The 21,217-nt window shown below is 36.5% G+C and overlaps 1 protein-coding gene across 1 annotated transcript; it reads right to left on the reverse strand.

The window, feature by feature from the left end:
- Window positions 1-322: 322 nt before the first annotated feature.
- Window positions 323-19,386, reverse strand: LOC114258516 (uncharacterized). The gene is made up of 7 exons (XM_082912879.1): window positions 19,357-19,386; window positions 5,491-5,619; window positions 4,654-4,762; window positions 4,410-4,554; window positions 2,815-2,857; window positions 2,288-2,461; window positions 323-680 (listed from the first exon to the last, which is right to left on the reverse strand). Exons 1-7 carry the CDS (start codon window positions 19,384-19,386, stop codon window positions 582-584), a joined length of 729 nt encoding a protein of 242 aa, XP_082769005.1. The 3' UTR covers window positions 323-581.
- Between the last annotated feature and the right edge of the window lie 1,831 nt (window positions 19,387-21,217).

Below are 21,217 nucleotides of genomic sequence, written 5' to 3' on the forward strand. Positions count from 1 at the left end.
TCAGGGGATAGCAAAAGTTCTGTAGGTAACTATGGAATGCAGTTTCGCATGTGACTAATTCAACCCTATGTACACAAGCAGAACCTGAGAACAGATGAAAATAAAAATTGAAACATATAAGAGTAAAAAAGTAGAGAGAATACAATATAACAAAGATGGAGGAGCAAGAGAATATAATATAAAAAAGGAGAGCCCTTTGACATATATAAAGAAAACAAGAGATATGCTAATGACCAACCAATGGGTGGTCATCAGTCATAATGTATGTGTAAAAAGTGTAGAAAATGTTTAAAAAGTGTATAGAAATGTGTAAAAAAGTTTAAGAATACATGGAAAGTGCATCGGAATTTTAACTATTTTTGCATTATTTTCACCTTAAACACCCATATGGCCATGCATTACCCAAAAACAAAGGGCAATGTGGACGACAAGAAAAGAGAAAGGGATTTGCGTGCAGCAGTTGCCAGTAACAACCAAAAAGATCAAGTGCCAGCAAAAATTGTAGAGAGATGAACTTTGAAATCTTTAATGACAGGAAAAAAGAAGTCATAAAAGCAGTGAGAATTACCATATAATCTGCATCAGTTCTCCTTGTCAACCTGCTTCCCAAATTTCCTTAGTGCAAGTGAATATATCTCTTTTCTTCGCATGGAATATCCTCCAGCAACCAACTTGACTGCCTAGATGCATGTAATCATAAAAGTTATTGGCTCAAAAATAATATTAATGTAGAAGACAATGTACTTATGAAAGGCTAGCCCACAGCAAAATAACTGCTCATTGGGTCAAATTTCCCATACTACTATCAGATCAATCATCCTTCAGACAGGAATCTTATTTTCAAAAATCAAACAAATTGTAGCCAATGCTTTTCTCTAACATCCAAAAAGAGAAGTTTCACTTCAAGCCAACAATGCAATTATCACACTGACAATGCACTCCATGAAATCAATCACTTCATATATTCCTCACAAACCAGTGAAGAATAAGACAGGATTAGCATGAACATTTAATATAGACCATTGGCCAAAGCGTACAATCTCACCTCTGACATACCAAATAAATATAGCAAATAGGCTTTACATCACCAAAAAATTGGTACTAAACACCTTATTTTTTGAATTGGCTAACTTACTAAGCATACCCAAGAGAATTCCTATGTTGTTCGTTAAATGGTTAGCAACATGATTTAAGTTGGAGAAAACAAATAAGTTATTTTAAAGTTAGAAAATAGGATCTAAAGCTTTGGCAGAATAAGAATCTGTGGCGTATAAATTTAGCAAAATTAAATGTAGGAATGAGACTGATAAAACTTGGCAGCTAAGACTTAAAAGTGACCTTTTCCAATATCTTTTATCTATTATTGTCCACAAGAAAAGAAAGATTGCAGAGGACATTCCCTGTTACATGGACTCTTCTACTTCTTCTAAAGTATCAGTGTCTACCAGATATGACAAAGATAAGGGTGTAGGACATGTGTCTCCCAAATCCTCAAACTTTTTACGATATTTGAAGAATAAGAATTTCACATTAGCTAGTAAAGAAACATTTCTAGCTCTAACATAGATAAGAGATGAAAATTCTGTATTTTCTCTAAATTCTATTTAATTTCAAGTACATTTTTACATAATTTACCACATCTTATTCAAGAATATTATACAATATGCAATATATGTGTCCATGACGAGTCCTCATTCTCATATCCAACTTTTGGATACATATCCCTATATCCTTAGATTTAGATTTACAAAGGTCTAATACTTAGACACACACACATACACCCCTAGTACGTGTAGCCGAGTCCATGTAACATAGGACATTCCCATAGAATAAGACTAGGATCGATATAAATAAGTGCTTCTAGAGTGATGTGTAACGTTGAAGTAGTGAAAAATGAAAGGGGAGTTTTATATGGCAAGCATGATACCACATTGCACATTCCTTTCTCCTTAGATTTAATCAGCCCGTCCAATTATGCCATAAGTTTAAACTTTACCTAGTCTAATCTGTTCCTACTCATAGAACATAGAAGATTAAGTAACATTTTGGTTTCACAAACAATACCCCTTTGCAAACTCATAGAAGCACTTATACACTAGTAGTTATTATAAGTTCCTAATGACCAATAAAAGTCCAAAATGAGCATCACTACATCAATTTCCTTCATATTCTTGTGAAGTGATACATATAGTGGGAAGGATGCCAGCAAGTGACCCTGCAAATGCAACCATTAGTTTCAACTCTTAACAGATTTTAATATACACTGCAAACAGAAAAAATCCAATACCGAAGAAAGACATTGCCCTCTAGAGATCAACTCTCTCAGTTCATTCTCAAGCTGAGACTCGGATGGAGCTTCCACCACACAATTTGCCTTTCCTTCAATCAAGAATGTGATTTCTCCTTTTGGTTGGCGAGTCAAGAATGCTCCTTTGGCTTCTTCCAAAGTTCCACACCAAAACTATAAAGGCATGATCTATATTAGTAAATCAAAAGAGAACAACACCCGCAGACATGCTGACATGACCAACAGTGAAAATATGTTTATCCGCTTACAAACCATGATTGCCACAACATACTAACGTGTCTAAGTCATTAAAAGACTATCATTGTAGTATTATAGTCAAGTAAAAGATGGGACTAAATATTCTGAAGGGTGTCAATTGGGAGAAACCATTGACTTCATAAATGCATCCCAAATTTGCAGGGTATATAACCAGCAACATAGTGAATTTCTAGAAAAACCATGTGCAACCAACAACAATTATCAAAGAGAAGAGAAACTATAGCAAATAACTTAAAATAAAAACCCACCTCTTCATGTATTTTTGTCATCTCTCGAGCTATGGCACATTGTCTGCAACACATCAAAACAACGGTCATAACCAATCCTCAGGCAGCGTGCATATTTTGGTTAAATGGAGAAGAAATGATAGGAATATATAGAAAACATAGGAGCCAAAATCTTGCATTGCCAATAAAAGTAAATTTATAAACCAAAATTTATTTAGTTAGTCCCTTCCTCCCGCCTCCCGCCTCCCGCCCCCAGTGCGGTGCCCCTAGGGAATCTATGACTACACATTTATACGGTTCTCGAGTGAGTTATGACTGCGACTGCATTATAGTGAAAACTTATTAGGATCGACTTTTATTCCTTCTTATTTTGATGTAATAAGTGATTTAACTTTAACACAAGGCAACACAAAGATGTCAAGAAGGTCAAGAAGAATGTGGCTTGAATTGATGAGGAACTAAGCAAGGGCCTATAAAACAATGGAGAATCTAGCTCTTGATAGAGCTTATAGACATAAATGGTGAATGGATTTGTGTGCACAACCCCAACAACATATACAAACTTCATTTAATTTGGTTGAATATCTAATTCTTTCATGCAAACATTTGTCCCAATACCAACAGTTTCCAACGTCATTTTTCCAACTGTACCAGGAATACTAGAGAACATTCATTAATCCAGGTATTTAAAAGATGAAAATACATCAAAGTAAATGAAGGACCAAAGCAAAGGGTCAACTAATAAGCTCACCAATCCTTATCAAGTGATATCTCTGAATAGATATAGTAACTGAATTTTTACAGTGTTAATAGATATAGTTTGCTTGAAATAGTTCTCAAAATTAAATTCACAATACTTTAGCGTTGCTTGATCTAAGAAAATGATGATTACTTCTCAGCAATCCTTCATGTGTTGCACAGAGTTGTGATCTCTTAGAACTACAAGAACAAAACAAAATTCCTAAAGAACACATAGAACGTAACACTGTAATGCCAATGTTCAAAGAAAAAAGAAGCTTGCCCTCTGAAACAAACTGGACTGGACCTAGACATGTCCATCTCTTACTAGATTAAGAACAAGAAAGGGCAAGACCATGGCATATGCTTAACAAGCTGACATGATAAGTTCACACACATCCTCATTTTTTATGTAACTAATTTAGTAGTCATCCAAGACATAAATACCCAATGAAAACATTTTAAAATGAAACTTAAATCATATCAGAGACACTGTAACATAAATTTTTTATATTAAAAAGAATTTTCTAGTCCCTCTACTATTTTTCAAAGTGTATTCAAGTCAACAAAAAGATTTTAAAGAAAGTGTATTTGGCTGATAAATATTCTCAGTATACATTTAATCAAAAGAACTGCTATTTGCTTGTTCTATGATACACTATATGTATCAAAGATATGATGAATATGTATTCTGCTATACTCTTTAAAACTTCTATACACAAAAGAAAAAAAATGGTCTATGACTATCTCAAAAAATCATACGAAAGGAAACACAAATTAAGATTCTTTTTGTTTTTGTTGATGTGGCACATACCCAAAGACATGAAAACTCCTATTATTATCCTAAGATATGATAAAGATCCTCCTCAAATATTTACCTACAGTCACCAAAAATAGAAGAAGCCTCTTCAATAAATTGATGAAGCTTATGAGGAGGAACATAGAATATCTGTGTTGCTACTTCCTTTGTAGATACAATCAACCTCTCCTTCCTTGATCCGGCATGTTTGGGCAGAAATCCAACTACAAACAACCAACAATACATACGATATTAGCTTCTAGCCTACCACTATCACCAAATTGTTGCCAACACTAAGGGTGTCAAATTCATGAGCAACTTACCAGATGCAAGCTCGTCAGTAGCCAACCCTGAGGAAGAAAGTGCAGCAACAAAAGCAGAAGGACCAGGGGTAGGAATAACAGGAATATTTTCATCGACACATAACTTAACCTACATCAAGTTTCCAAAATACATTGTTTATGTCCATATCAATTAATTAACCCATGAAGCATCCAATTAAACTGTCATCTCGACTAAAATCAGAGTTCCTTTCAAACCTTTAGAGGACACATTACAAATTAAAGTTAGCAATATTTTTGAAAAAGATTATTTAAAAAACCATTAGAATGAAAATTGTGATTGTTTTGGGGATCCTACATCTTAAGAGATTTGGTTTATTCAAAAGGAGCATTACATGCTTTCAATCTATGTGAACTAGAGAAAATACCAAATTGATTGTCAGTTATCACAATATAAAATTTAGTAAACCAAAATAAAAGAAGAAAATAAATTAAAGTGTACGAGTGTGTGGAAATTACAAACAGTTGTCTTTCCCTGCTATATTTGTGCGCTATATTAGCAGACTAGGGTGACCAAATCAGTCGAACAATCAAACAAAATCAAAATAAATAAAAAAATTACATCAACAAAGAGTTTAGGATTAATATGTACGGGAATGAAGTGTGGTAGCATATAGAGGTGTATATATATGCTCTAATACTGTGATGTAAACCTTACAAGCTAACAATAAGGATTCAAATGTAATGCAGTCGAGTAGAGATTGACATAGACATTCTGTAACAAAAAAAGTAGAGATTGACATGACAGCCGTCATTTTTCCAAAGGAGAACATTCAGTTCTTCTCATCATAAACAAATAGAAAATTATAACATGCTCACCAATTCCATACCAGGATCACTTATGCCTGGTTTTCCTGCATCACAGATTTGGGCCACAATTTCACCCTGTTGCAATCTCTTCAGAACTGCTTGTTCTCTTTGAGACTCATTGAATTTATGATAACTTAGCTGAAAATCTAAAGCTTACCATTAGAAAGAGAATAAGAATGCCAAATATCAGTTAGCGTCAAACAAAATCGATAAACCTATTCCCAGTTCAATTCCTTCCTAGATCTAGTTCAAGAACCTGGAATTCCCTTAGGGTTCTCTAATTTTAGATTCAAGAATTTTTTTTTTTTAATTTTTTATTTTATACAATCACAACTAAGTTAAAGGATCCTAATTTTTGTTACAGAACAACAATTGTTTTAGATTAACAAATTTTTTTAAAAAAAATTGTGTTCAACCCATTAAAGAACCCAATTTCACAATACGCAATTGACATTGAACATATTTTTCCCAACTCAGATTCAAGAAGTTTATATAAAAAAAAAAGAATAAATTCACAATCTAAAACAATACAGTCGCATGCTTTCAAAATTAATTCAAGAACCTAGAGTTCCTTAAGGTTCTCTAATTTTACATAATTTTGGAGTTGCTCAATCAAAACCTTGACTTTTTAGTGAAAATCCCCAAATCAAAACCCTAGTTTGAATCTACAAACCTGATTGAGTGATGGAAGTGTTCTTCTTCGCATGCGTTCGTCTCTTCCGTCTCCTCTCAGCCGTCTTCTCTCTCCATCGTTACTTCTCTTTCTTCATTCTTTTCTTCAAGCTCAGAGCTCTGTCTGTGTGTATTTTCTTTGTCCATCTTCTCCTTCTCACTCGTTGTTATGCCGGTTGGGGTTTGGGTTTGGGATTTGGGGTCTGAGAGAGAGAGAGAGAGAGAGAGAGAGAGAGAGAGAGAGAGTGAGGGTTTTGAAGAGTTTTTGCAGAGAGATGAAAAAAATAGAGAGGAGGGTTTGGGATTTGGGGTCTGATGGAGAGAGAGGGTAGGGGTTTGAAGAGTTTTTGCAGAGACATGAGGGTTAGAACCCTCTCTCTTCTTCCTCTCTTCTAGTTTTATCCGATTATAGCTTTCTAACTTCCTTAACCCAATTAGAAGCCAAACAATTTGATAAAAAAAAAATTCTAATATATTTTTGGTCATTAGCGCCATATGTATCTCATTTTGGTGCTTTTTTAATTTTCAGTCGTACCATTCACGGCATAAATTATGTGTCATAAAAAGTATAATATTTTAAACGGTTGACATTTTGTGCGTTGTAAAAAGTGTAATTTTTGATGATTGATTTTTTGTGTGTCGTGGAATGTTCAATATTTTTAACGGCTGTTGTATGCATGTCGTTTATAGTTAATGTATTAACAGTATGTCATATGCAGGTCATAGAAATGTTTCATTATTTACGGCTAACATTGCAAGCCGTAAAAAAATCATCGTTATTAGCATTCACGACCTACGTAATAGACATGTCGTGGTTGGGAAATTATTTATGACATGCAAAAAAAATAAGTCGTAAAAGTGAGAAACCACGGCTTGCATTTACTGTATGTCATTGATGTGAAGCCGTAAAAACCCAATTTGTTGTAGTGAAAAAAAAAGGAGGGAATTTTAAGAGAGAAATGTCCACCGCCGATCAGCAGATCACCCCAAATAAATAAATAAAATAAAATGAAATAAAATATTCAAAACAATTTTTAGATTTGTTTTTTTTAAAAAAAAAATTAAAATAATTTCAGAACAATAAAAATCAAAATTATATTTTTAAAATTTTAAAAAGTATTTATGATTTAAAAGATAAAAATATACAAAAAATAATAAAAAAAAATTTCACCCAATTTTTTTTTTAGTTTTTTAGGAAAAAAAAATTGAAACTTGTTTCTGAAAATAAGAACAAACATATTGAAATTGATAATCTAACCATATTCTTTGAAAAAGTTTAAATTATCTCAAATTAGTCATCTCAACTTAAGAGTGTGTTTGGACTCAATGGGTTCATTTTGTGATCTAATTCAATGATCATTTTAATTTTACTATTCAGTAACTAAAATATTTAAAGCACTTTCAAAAATTACAATAAAAAACACAAATCACTAAATCACATCATTCCACTAACAAAACTTTTACCGATGAATAGTGTTATCGTCGCTAAATGGTTAACTCTTTACCCACGCATACTTCTCGTCGCCAAAAGTAAGCACACTAATAGCAACGCTCATTGTGCTGCTAAAACATAAGCCTCGTAGGTAAAAGTTTTGAAATTTTGGCGCCAACCAAAAAATTTGGCGCTAAAATAATGTTATGCCTTTTTAGCGACGACAACAAATTGCGTCGGTAAAGGTATACTTTTACCAACGAAAATGATCACTGTGTCGCCAAAAATATACTTTTGGCAATGAAAAATTGACGTTGTCGCCAAAAGTAGTCGCCAAAAGTGTAATTTCTTGTAGTGTATGGTGGTTATTTGCCATTTCTCATGTATTAGGGTTTAAATACTCGGACACTTATTCCGGCACTCTTGCATGATGACAGATATGTAATTATGGTGTTTACTTGCCATTTCTCATGCATTACGGTTTAAACACTCGGAAACTTATTCAGACCCTCTGACATGATGGCAGATATGTAATTATGTTGTTTACTTGCCATTTCTTGTGCATTAGGGTTTAAACACTCGGACACTTATTCTGACCCTCTTGCATGATGGCTGATATGTAATTATGGTGTTTACTTGCCATTTCTCATGCATTAGGGTTTAAACACTCGGACACTTATTCGGACCCTCTTGCATGATCGCAGATTTGTACTTATGGTGTTTATTTTCCATTTCTCATGCATTAGGGTTTAAATACTCGGACACTTATTCGGACCCTCTGGCATGATGGCAGATATGTAATTATGGTGTTTACTTGCCATTTGTCGTGCATGAGGATTTAAACACTCGGACACTTATTCCGACTCTCTTACATGATGGCTGATATGTAATTATGGTGTTTACTTGCCATTTCTCATGCATTAGGGTTTAAACACTCGGACACTTATTTGGACCCTCTTGCATGATCGCAGATTTGTACTTATGGTGTTTATTTTCCATTTGTCATGCATTAGGGTTTAAATACTCGGACACTTATTCGGACCCTCTTGCATGATGGCAGATATGTAATTACGATGCTTACTCGCCATTTCTCATGCATTAGGGTTTAAACACTCGGACCTTAACTTGGACCCTCTTGCACGATGGCAGATATGTAATTATGGTGTTTATTTGCCGTTTCTCATGCATTAGGGCTTAAATACTCGGACACTTATTCGGACCCTCTTGCATGATGGAAGATACGTAATTATGGTGTTTGCTTGCCATTTCTCATGCATTAGGGCGTAAACACTCGGACACTTATTCGGACCCTCTTGCATGATGGCAGATATGTACTTATGGTGTTTGTTTGCCATTTCTCATGCATTAGGGTTTAAACACTCGGACACTTATTCGGACCCTCATGCATGATGGCAGATATGTAATTATGGTGTTTATTTGCCATTTCTCATGCATTAGGGTTTAAATACTCGGACACCTAATCCGACCCTCTTGCATGATGGCAGATATGTAATTATGGTGTTTACTTGCCATTTCTCATGCATTAGGGTTTAAACACTCCGACACTTATTCGGACCCTCTTGCATGATAGCAGATATGTAATTATGGTGTTTATTTTCCATTTCTCATGCATTAGGGTTCAAATAGTCGGACACTTATTCCGACCCTCTTGCATGATGGCAGATATGTAATTGTGGTGTTTATTTTCCATTTCTCGTGCATTAGGGTTTAAATACTCGGACACCTGTTCGAACCCTCTTGCATGATGGCAGATATGTACATATGGTGTTTATTTGCCGTTTCTCATGCATTGGGGTTTAAATACTCAGACACTTATTCGGACCCTCTTGCATGATGGCAGATATGTAATTATGGTGTTTAGTGGCCATTTCTCATGCATTAGGGTTTAAACACACGGACACTTATTCGGACTCTCTTGCATGATGGCAGATATGTAATTAGGGTGTTTATTTGCCATTTCTCATGCATTAGGGTTCAAATATTCGAACACGTATTCAGACCCTCTTCCTTGATGGCTGGTATGTAATTATGGTGTTTACTTGCCATTTCTTATGGATTAGTGTTCAAACACTCGGACACTTATTCGGACCCTCTTGCATGATGGCAGATATGTAATTGTCGTGTTTATTTGCCATTTCTCATGCATTAGGGTTTAAATACTTGGACACTTCTTCGGACCCTCTTGTATGAAGGCAGATATGTAATTATGGTGTTTACTTGCCATTTCTCATGCATTAGGGTTTAAACACTCGGACACTTATTCGGAGCCTCTTGCAAGACGTCAGATATGTAATTATGGTCTTTATATGGCATTTCTCATGCATTAGGGTTTATATACTCGGACACCTATACAGACCCTCTTGCATGGTGGCAGATATGTAATTACGGTGTTTACTTGCCATTTCTCATGCATTTGGATTTAAACACACGGACACTTATTCGGACTCTCTTGCATGATGGCAGATATGTAATTACGGTGTTTATTTGCCATTTTTCATGCATTAGGGTTTAAATATTCGGACACGTATTCAGACCCTCTTCCTTGATGGCAGATATGTAATTATGGTGTTTACTTGCCATTTCTTATGTATTAGGGTTCAAACACTCGGACACTTATTCGGACCCTCTTGCATGATGGCAGATATGTAATTGTGGTGTTTATTTCCCATTTCTCATGCATTAGGGTTTAAATACTCGGACACTTATTCGGACCCTCTAGCATGAAGGCAAATATGTAATTATGGTGTTTACTTGCCATTTCTCATGCATTAGGGTTTAAACATTCGGACACATATTCGGCGCCTCTTGAATGATGGCAGATTTGTAATTATGGTCTTTATTTGGCATTTCTCAGGCATTAGGTTTAAATACTCGGACACCTATTCAGACCTTCTTGCATGATGGCAGATATGTAATTATGGGGTTTATTTGCCATTTCTCATGCATTAGGGTTTAAATACTCGGACACTTATTCCGGCTCTCTTGCATGGTGGCAGATATGTAATTATGGTGTTCACTTGCCATTTCTCATGCATTAGGGTTTAAACACTCGGAAACTTATTCGGACCCTCTGGCATGATGGCAGATATGTAATTATTGTGTTTACTTGCCATTTGTCGTGCATTAGGATTTAAACACTCGGACACTTATTCCGGCCTTCTTGCATGATGGCTAATATGTAATTATGGTGTTTACTTGCCATTTGTCGTGCATGAGGATTTAAACACTCGGACACTTATTCCGACTCTCTTACATGATGGCTGATATGTAATTATGGTGTTTACTTGCCATTTCTCATGCATTAGGGTTTAAACACTCGGACACTTATTTGGACCCTCTTGCATGATCGCAGATTTGTACTTATGGTGTTTATTTGCCATTTGTCATGCATTAGGGTTTAAATACTCGGACACTTATTCGGACCCTCTTGCATGATGGCAGATATGTAATTACGATGCTTACTCGCCATTTCTCATGCATTAGGGTTTAAACACTCGGACCTTAACTTGGACCCTCTTGCACGATGGCAGATATGTAATTATGGTGTTTATTTGCCGTTTCTCATGCATTAGGGCTTAAATACTCGGACACTTATTCGGACCCTCTTGCATGATGGAAGATACGTAATTATGGTGTTTGCTTGCCATTTCTCATGCATTAGGGCGTAAACACTCGGACACTTATTCGGACCCTCTTGCATGATGGCAGATATGTACTTATGGTGTTTGTTTGCCATTTCTCATGCATTAGGGTTTAAACACTCGGACACTTATTCGGACCCTCATGCATGATGGCAGATATGTAATTATGGTGTTTATTTGCCATTTCTCATGCATTAGGGTTTAAATACTCGGACACCTAATCCGACCCTCTTGCATGATGGCAGATATGTAATTATGGTGTTTACTTGCCATTTCTCATGCATTAGGGTTTAAACACTCCGACACTTATTCGGACCCTCTTGCATGATAGCAGATATGTAATTATGGTGTTTATTTTCCATTTCTCATGCATTAGGGTTCAAATAGTCGGACACTTATTCCGACCCTCTTGCATGATGGCAGATATGTAATTGTGGTGTTTATTTTCCATTTCTCGTGCATTAGGGTTTAAATACTCGGACACCTGTTCGAACCCTCTTGCATGATGGCAGATATGTACATATGGTGTTTATTTGCCGTTTCTCATGCATTGGGTTTTAAATACTCAGACACTTATTCGGACCCTCTTGCATGATGGCAGATATGTAATTATGGTGTTTAGTGGCCATTTCTCATGCATTAGGGTTTAAACACACGGACACTTATTCGGACTCTCTTGCATGATGGCAGATATGTAATTAGGGTGTTTATTTGCCATTTCTCATGCATTAGGGTTCAAATATTCGAACACGTATTCAGACCCTCTTCCTTGATGGCTGGTATGTAATTATGGTGTTTACTTGCCATTTCTTATGGATTAGTGTTCAAACACTCGGACACTTATTCGAACCCTCTTGCATGATGGCAGATATGTAATTGTCGTGTTTATTTGCCATTTCTCATGCATTAGGGTTTAAATACTTGGACACTTCTTCGGACCCTCTTGTATGAAGGCAGATATGTAATTATGGTGTTTACTTGCCATTTCTCATGCATTAGGGTTTAAACACTCGGACACTTATTCGGAGCCTCTTGCAAGACGTCAGATATGTAATTATGGTCTTTATATGGCATTTCTCATGCATTAGGGTTTATATACTCGGACACCTATACAGACCCTCTTGCATGGTGGCAGATATGTAATTACGGTGTTTACTTGCCATTTCTCATGCATTTGGATTTAAACACACGGACACTTATTCGGACTCTCTTGCATGATGGCAGATATGTAATTACGGTGTTTATTTGCCATTTTTCATGCATTAGGGTTTAAATATTCGGACACGTATTCAGACCCTCTTCCTTGATGGCAGATATGTAATTATGGTGTTTACTTGCCATTTCTTATGTATTAGGGTTCAAACACTCGGACACTTATTCGGACCCTCTTGCATGATGGCAGATATGTAATTGTGGTGTTTATTTCCCATTTCTCATGCATTAGGGTTTAAATACTCGGACACTTATTCGGACCCTCTAGCATGAAGGCAAATATGTAATTATGGTGTTTACTTGCCATTTCTCATGCATTAGGGTTTAAACATTCGGACACATATTCGGCGCCTCTTGAATGATGGCAGATTTGTAATTATGGTCTTTATTTGGCATTTCTCAGGCATTAGGTTTAAATACTCGGACACCTATTCAGACCTTCTTGCATGATGGCAGATATGTAATTATGGGGTTTATTTGCCATTTCTCATGCATTAGGGTTTAAATACTCGGACACTTATTCCGGCTCTCTTGCATGGTGGCAGATATGTAATTATGGTGTTCACTTGCCATTTCTCATGCATTAGGGTTTAAACACTCGGAAACTTATTCGGACCCTCTGGCATGATGGCAGATATGTAATTATTGTGTTTACTTGCCATTTGTCGTGCATTAGGATTTAAACACTCGGACACTTATTCCGGCCTTCTTGCATGATGGCTAATATGTAATTATGGTGTTTACTTGCCATTTCTCATGCATTAGGATTTAAACACTCGGACACTTATTCGGACCCTCTTGCATGATCGCAGATTTGTACTTATGGTGTTTATTTGCCATTTCTCTTGCATTAGGGGTTAAATACTCAGACAGTTATTCGGACCCTATTGCATGATGGCAGATATGTAATTATGGTGTTTACTTGCCCATTCTCATGCATTAGGGTCTAAACACTCGGACCCTAACTCGGACCCCCTTGCATGATGGCAGATATGTAATTATGGTGTTTATTTGCCATTTCTCAAGCATTAGGGTTTAAATACGCGGACACTTATTCGGACCCTCTTGCATGATAGCAGATGTGTAATTATGGTGTTTACTTGCCATTTCTCATGCATTAGGGTTTAAACACTCAGACACTTATTCGGAACCTCTTGCATGATGGCAGATATGTAATTATGGTGTTCATTTGCCATTTCTCATGCATTAGGGTTTAAACTTTCGGACACTTATTCGGACCCTCTTGCATAATGGCAGATATGTAATTATGGTGTTTATTTGTCATTTCTCATGCATTAGGGTTTAAATACTCGGACACCTATTCCGACCCTCTTGCATGATGGCAGATATGTAATTATGGTGTTTACTTGCCACTTCTCATGCATTAGGGTTTAAACACTCGGACACTTATTCGGACCCTCTTGCATGATAGCAGATATGTAATTATGGTGTTTATTTGCCATTTCTCAAGCATTAGGGTTCAAATACTCGGACACTTATTCCGACCCTCTTGCATGATGGCAGATACGTAATTGTGGTGTTTACTTGCCATTTCTCATGCATTAGGGTTTAAACACTCGGACACTTGTTCGGACCCTCTTGCATGATGGCAGATTTGTACATATGGTGTTTATTTTCCATTTCTCATGCATTAGGGTTTAAATACTCGGACACTTATTCGGACGCTCTTGCATGATGGCAGATATGTAATTATGGTGTTTACTTGCCATTTCTCATGCATTAGGGTTTAAACACACGGACACTTATTCTGACTCTCTTGCATGATGGCAGATATGTAATTACAGGGTTTATTTGCCATTTCTCATTCATTAGGGTTTAAATATTGGAACACGTATTCAGACCCTCTTCCTTGATGGCTGGTATGTAATTATGGTGTTTACTTGCCATTTCATATGGATTAGTGTTCAAACACTCGGACACTTATTCGGACCCTCTTGCATGATGGCAGATATGTAATTGTGGTGTTTACTGGCCATTTCTCATGCATTAAGGTTTAAATACTTGGACACTTATTCGGACCCTCTTGCATGAAGGCAGATATGTAATTATGGTGTTTACTTCCCACTTCTCATGCATTCGAGTTTAAACACTCGGACACTTATTCGGAGCCTCTTGCATGACGATAGATATGTAATTATGGTCTTTATTTTGCATTCTCATGCCTTAGGGTTTAAATACTTGGACACCTATACGGACCCACTTGCATGATGGCAGATATGTAATTATGGTGTTTATTTGCCATTTCTCATGCATTAGGGTTTAAATACTCGGACACTTATTCCGACCCTCTTGCATGATGGCTGAAATGTAATTATGGTGTTTACTTGCCATTTCTCATGCATTAGGGTTTAAACACTCGGACACTTATTCGGACCCTCTTGCATGATCGCAGATTTGTACTTATGGTGTTTATTTGCCATTTCTCATGCATTAGGGTTTAAATACTCGGACACTTATTCGGACCCTCTTGCATGACGGCAGATACGTAATTATGGTGTTTACCTGCCAATTCTCATGCATTAGGGTTTAAACACTCGGACCCTAACTCGGACCCCCTTGCATGATGGCAGATATGTAATTATGGTGTTTATTTGCCGTTTCTCGTGCATTAGGGTTTAAATACTCGGACACTTATTCGGACCCTCTTGCATGATAGCAGATGTGCAATTATGGTGTTTACTTGCCATTTCTCATGCATTAGGGTTTAAAAACTCGGACACTTATTCGGACCTTCTGGCATGATGGCAGATATGTAGTTATGGTGTTTACTTGCCCCTTCTCTTGCATTAGGGTTTAAATACTCGGACACTTGTTCGGACCCTTTTGCATGATGGCAGATATGTAATTGTGGTGTTTACTTGCCATTTCTCATGCATTAGGGTTTAAAGACACGGACAATTATTCGGACTCTCTTGCATGACGGCAGATATGTAATGGCGGTGTTTATTTGCCATTTCTCAAGCATTAGGGTTTAAATATTCGAACACGTATTCAGACCCTCTTCCTTGATGGTTGGTATGTAATTATGGTGTTTACTTGCCATTTCTTATGCATTAGGGTTCAAACACTCGGACACTTATTCGGACCCTCTTCCATGATGGCAGATATGTGATTGTGCTGTTTATTGGCCATTTCTCATGCATTAGGGTTTAAACCCTCGGACACTTATTCAGACCCGCATGCATGATGGCAGATATGTAATTATGGTGTTTACTTGCCATTTCTTATGCATTACGGTTTAAACACTCGGACACTTACTCGGACCCTCTTGCATGATGGCAGATATGTAATTATGGTGTTTATTTGCCATTTCTCATGCATTATGGTTTAAACCCTCGGACACTTATTCTGACCCTTATGCATAATGGCAGATATGTAATTATGGCGTTTACTTGCCATTTCTTATGCATTAGGGTTTAAACACGCGGACACTTATTCGGACCCCCTTGCATGATGGCAGATATGTAATTATGGTGTTTACTTGCCATTTCTCATGCATTAGGGTTTAAATACTCGGACACTTATTCTGACCCTCTTGTTTGATGGCAGATATGTAATTATGGTGTTTATTTGCCATTTCTCATGCATTGGGGTTTAAATACTCTGACACTTATTCCGACCCTCTTGCATGATGGCAGATATGTAATTATGGTGTTTACTTGCCATTTCTCATGCATTAGGGTTTAAACACTCGGACACTTATTCGGACCCTCTTGCATTATGGCAAATATGTAATTATGGTGTTTACTTGGCATTTCTCATCCATTAGGGTTTAAACACTCTGACACTTCTTCGGACCCTCTTGCATGATCGTAGATATGTACTTATGGTGTTTATTTGCCATTTCTCATGCATTAGGGTTTAAATACTCGGACACTTATTCCGGCTCTCTTGCGTGACAGCAGATATGTAATTATGGTGTTCACTTGCCATTTCTCATGCATTAGGGTTTAAACACTCGGAAACTTATTCGGACCCTCTGGCACGATTGCAGATATGTAATTATGGTGTTTACTTGCCATTTGTCGTGCATTAGGATTTAAACACTCGGACCCTAATTCCGACCCTCTTGCATGATGACTGATACGTAATTATGGTGTTTACTTGCCATTTCTCATGCATTAGGGTTTAAACACTCGGACACTTATTCGGACACTCTTGCATGATCGCAGATTTGTACTTATGGTGTTTATTGGACATTTCTCATGCATTAGGGTTTAAATACTCGGACACTTATTCGGACCCTCTTGCATGATGGCAGATATGTAATTGTGGTGTTTAGTAGCCATTTGTCATGCATTAGGGTTTAAACACTCGGACCCTAACTCGGACCCCCTTGCATGATGGCAGATATGTAATTATGGTGTTTATTTGCTGTTTCTCATGCATTAGGGTTTAAATACTCGGACACTTATTCGGACCCTCTTGCATGATAGCAGTTGTGTAATTATGGTGTTTAGTTGCCATTTCTCATGCATTAGGGTTTAAATACTTAGACACCTATTCCGACCCTCTTGCATGATGGCAGATATGTCATTATGGTGTTTACTTGCCACTTCTCATGCATTAGGGTTTAAACACTCGGACACTTATTCGGACCCTCTTGCATGATAGCAGATATGTAATTCTGGTGTTTATTTGCCATTTCACATGCATTAGGGTCCAAATACTCGGACACTTATTCTAACCCTCTTGCATGATGGCAGATATGTAATTATGGTGTTTACTTGCCATTTCTCATGCATTAGGGTTTAAACACTCGGACACTTGTTCGGACCCTCTTGCATGATGGCAGATATGTACATATGGTGTTTATTTGCCATTTCTCATGCATTAGGGTTTAAATACTCGGAAAGTTATTCGGACCCTCTTGCATGATGGCAGATATGTAATTATGGTGTTTACTTGCCATTTCTCATGCATTAGGGTTTAAACACACGGACACTTATTCGGACTCTCATGTATGACGGCAGATATGTAATTACGGCCTTTATTTGCCATTTCTCGTGCATTAGGGTTTAAATATTCGAACACGTATTCAGACCCTCTTCCTTGATGGCTGGTATGTAATTATGGTGTTTACTTGCCATTTCTTATGCATTAGGGTTCAAACACTCGGACACTTATTCGGACCCTCTTGCATGATGGCAAATATGTAATTGTCGTGTTTATTGGCCATTTCTCATGCATTACGGTTTAAATTCTTGGACACTTATTCGCACCCTCTTGCATGATGCGAGATATGTAATTATAGTGTTTACTTTCCATTTCTCATGCATTAGAGTCTAAACACTCGGACACTTATTCGGAGCCTCTTGCATGACGACAAATATGTAATTATGGTCTTTATTTTGCATTTCTCATGCATTAGGGTTTAAATACTCGGACACCTACACGGACCCTCTTGCATGATGGCAGATATGTAATTATGGTGTTTATTTGCCATTTCTCATGCATTAGGGTTTAAATACTCGGACACTTATTCCGGCCCTCTTGCATGATGGCAGATATGTAATTTTTGTGTTTACTTGCCATTTCTGATGCATTAGGGTTTAAACACTCGGAAACATATTCGGACCCTCTTGCATGATGGCAGATATGTAATTGTGGTCTTTACTTGCCATTTCTCGTGCATTAGGGTTTAAATACTCGGACACTTATTCGTACCCTCATGCATGGTAGCAGATGTGTAATTATGGTGTTTACTTGCCATTTCTCATGCATTAGGGTTTAAACACTCAGACAGTTATTCGGAAACTCTTGCACGATGGCAGATATGTAATTATGGTGTTCATTTGTCATTTCTCATGCATTAGGGTTTAAACTTTTGGACACTTATTCGGACCCTCTTGCATAATGGCAGATATGTAATTATGGTGGTTATTTGTCATTTCTCAGGCATTAGGGTTTAAATACTCGGACACCTATTCCGACCCTCTTGCATGATGGCAGATATGTAATTATGGTGTTTACTTGCCACTTCTCGTGCATTAGGGTTTAAACACTCGGACACTTATTCGGACCCTCTTGCATGATAGCAGATATGTAATTATGGTGTTTATTTGCCATTTCTCAAGCATTAGGGTTCAAATACTCGGACACTTATTCCGACCCTCTTGCATGATGGCAGATATGTAATTGTGGTGTTTACTTGCCATTTCTCATGCATTAGGGTTTAAACACTCGGACACTTGTTCGGACCCTCTTGCATGATGGCAGATTTGTACATATGGTGTTTATTTTCCATTTCTCATGCATTAGGGTTTAAATATTCGGACACTTATTCGGACCCTCTTGCATGATGGCAGATATGTAATTATGGTGTTTACTTGCCATTTCTCATGCATTAGGGTTTAAACACACGGACACTTATTCCACTACAACAAAAGTAACCTATGGTGACGAAAACTAGTGAAGAAAATAAAATTCGTCACTAAAGAAAAATAATTCGTGAGGAATTTATAAATTTTGTAACATATAATAAAAAAATAAAAATGATAGGTGACAAAATTTATTTTCGTCAATAAATACTTCATTTTAAGTGAGGAAAAGTTAAGTTTCGTCACCAAAAATTTTTCCGCTAATTTTTTTGGGTGGCGCCAAAATTTTGGGACTTTGGGTGAGAAAAAAATTTGTCACTAATTATAAAATTATTTGTGAGGAATATATTTTCGTCATCAAAACGTTTTAATATTTTGATATCTTTTGGTGATGAAATAATATTGTCACCAATTTTGGTGTGAAATTTTTGATATATTAAGCGGCAATAAAAAAAAATAGGGTATTAATTTTTTTTACCCTTTTTCTATTTATCATCTCTCTCTCTCTCTCTCTCTCTCTCTCTCTCTCTCAAAATAGGGTATTAATTTGTCTTACCTCTTGCTCCTCCACCACGCCGATCGCCATCGTCATCGCCTCTATTAGCCTTACCGATCGTCGCCGCCACTAGTAGCTTTGCTGGTAACCGCCACATCTTCTTCGCTCGGTGATTTGGTACATGATTTCTCTATGCTCTTTTTCTGATGTCTCTTTCTCTTATTCTCTGTTTTGGTATGGTGAAGAAAATTAGTGAAGAAAACAAATTTCGTTACTAAATAAGAATAATCCACGAGGAATTATAAATTTTGTCACGTATAATAAAAAAATAAAAATAATAGGTGACGAAATTTATTTCCGTCAATAAATACTTACTTTTAGGTGAGAAAAAAATTAAGTTTCATCACCTAAATTTTTCCCACTAATTTTTTTTTATGGTGCCAAAATTTTGAAACTTTTGGTGAGAAAAAAAATCATCACAAATTATAAAATTATTAGTGAGGAATATATTTTTATCACTAATTTTTTTTTTTTTTTTTTCGAGAAACTTGATTTCAAATATTTTACATATTTTTAATGAGAAAATTATTTTATCCCTAATTTTGGATGAAAAATTTTGATATATTGAGCGGTAATGAAAAATAGACTACAAATTTTTTTCCCTTTTTTTTTTTTTTTTTTTTTTTTTGGGTTGTGTTGATCAGTTTTCTCTCACATCTCTCTCTCTCTCTGTGTCAAAACAAAACACAAGTTGGGTCTCTTCGTTTAGCACCCCTTGTCCTCCTTCAACTTGTTCTCCTCTAGCACCGCCGCCGACGTCGCTCGTTCTCCTCCTTCAGTGTCGTTGCCAACGTTGCATCTCCAAGCCCGTCCGCCCTTTTCCTTCTATGTCACATGTTCTCTTCCATTAGATCTTCTTATTATTCGATTTCTTTAATTGTTTATTTTCAGGTATGGGTCCTCTCTGTATCTCTCTTACTCAATTTCTCTATTTTTTTTAATCTTTGTTTTCCTTAATTTTCAGAATTAATGTTTTTCCTAATTTTTGAAACTAATGAGACACGCAGTGTACACATGATTTAGAATTACTTATTAGAAAGTTCGTTAATTTGTCTCGTCTAGTTTCTCCCACTACTAGAAAAATGACTTTTTACTACAATATAATTTGCGACCGCCATATTAGCAGTCGCAAATAGTCAATTTATTCCTTATTTTCCTTTATTTATTTTCCCCTCTTCCTTACATTTGCCCTAGTCCTTCACAAACACTGATCGTTCTCTCTCTCTCTCTCGGTCTCACAGACTGGTTTGAATCTCACAATCTCTTCTCTCTCTCTCTCTCCTTGATGTTCTCAGATCAGCACCTCTGCTATGCTAATATCCTTCCTCCTTCTCAGGTAAACACACATGTATATGTAACTCTATATACTATGTATATGTGAATATCAATCTTTGAAATTGAAATTATTCTGTTGAGATCTGAGCAAGAATCGAAGTAGTCGTCCTCAACTTCCTTAAGATCTTGAACTCTTCGACTCCGGCAATCTCATGTCACTTTGGCTTGCAATTTTACTTCAAATCTCTAATCTCGAAATGTGTGTTAAGCATTGAGTCACTGTTGATTTTAAGTAGATGAATTTGGGGATTTTTCAGTGTATTACAAATCGATAGAAGATGGAGTAATAGTAGAGCGAGTTGAGGTTTGATGAAGATTAGAGATCGAGAAGTTGGATACTCAGTGGTTCACTACGAAGAAGTCGTCTCCTGATTCGAAGCAAAAGTGAGGTTCGTTTTGCTGAAAAAATTGTTCCAGTATTTCAATTCTATTTCAATTCTCAATTTAATTTTTCAATTTCTTCTTTATCTTGTTGTTTTGATTGATTGATCCATGATTTTTCCAATTTTCTTGCTGATATATCTGT

Source organism: Camellia sinensis, unplaced genomic scaffold, assembly GCF_055761805.1.
Source record: "Camellia sinensis isolate YWXY unplaced genomic scaffold, ASM5576180v1 Unanchor6, whole genome shotgun sequence".
In the NCBI taxonomy this organism is placed as follows: Eukaryota; Viridiplantae; Streptophyta; class Magnoliopsida; order Ericales; family Theaceae; genus Camellia; species Camellia sinensis.

Excerpts from the sequence above, each read along its gene's own strand:
- LOC114258516 (XM_082912879.1), bottom strand. The coding sequence starts at position 19,386 with ATGGCGATCGGCGTGGTGGAGGAGCAAGAG. Across the intron at positions 5,620-19,356 it reads GCGTGGTGGAGGAGCAAGAG|CTAAGTTATCATAAATTCAA; the intron begins GTAAGACAAATT and ends TTAGATTTTCAG. Across the intron at positions 2,462-2,814 it reads TGACAAAAATACATGAAGAG|TTTTGGTGTGGAACTTTGGA; the intron begins GTGGGTTTTTAT and ends ATGCCTTTATAG.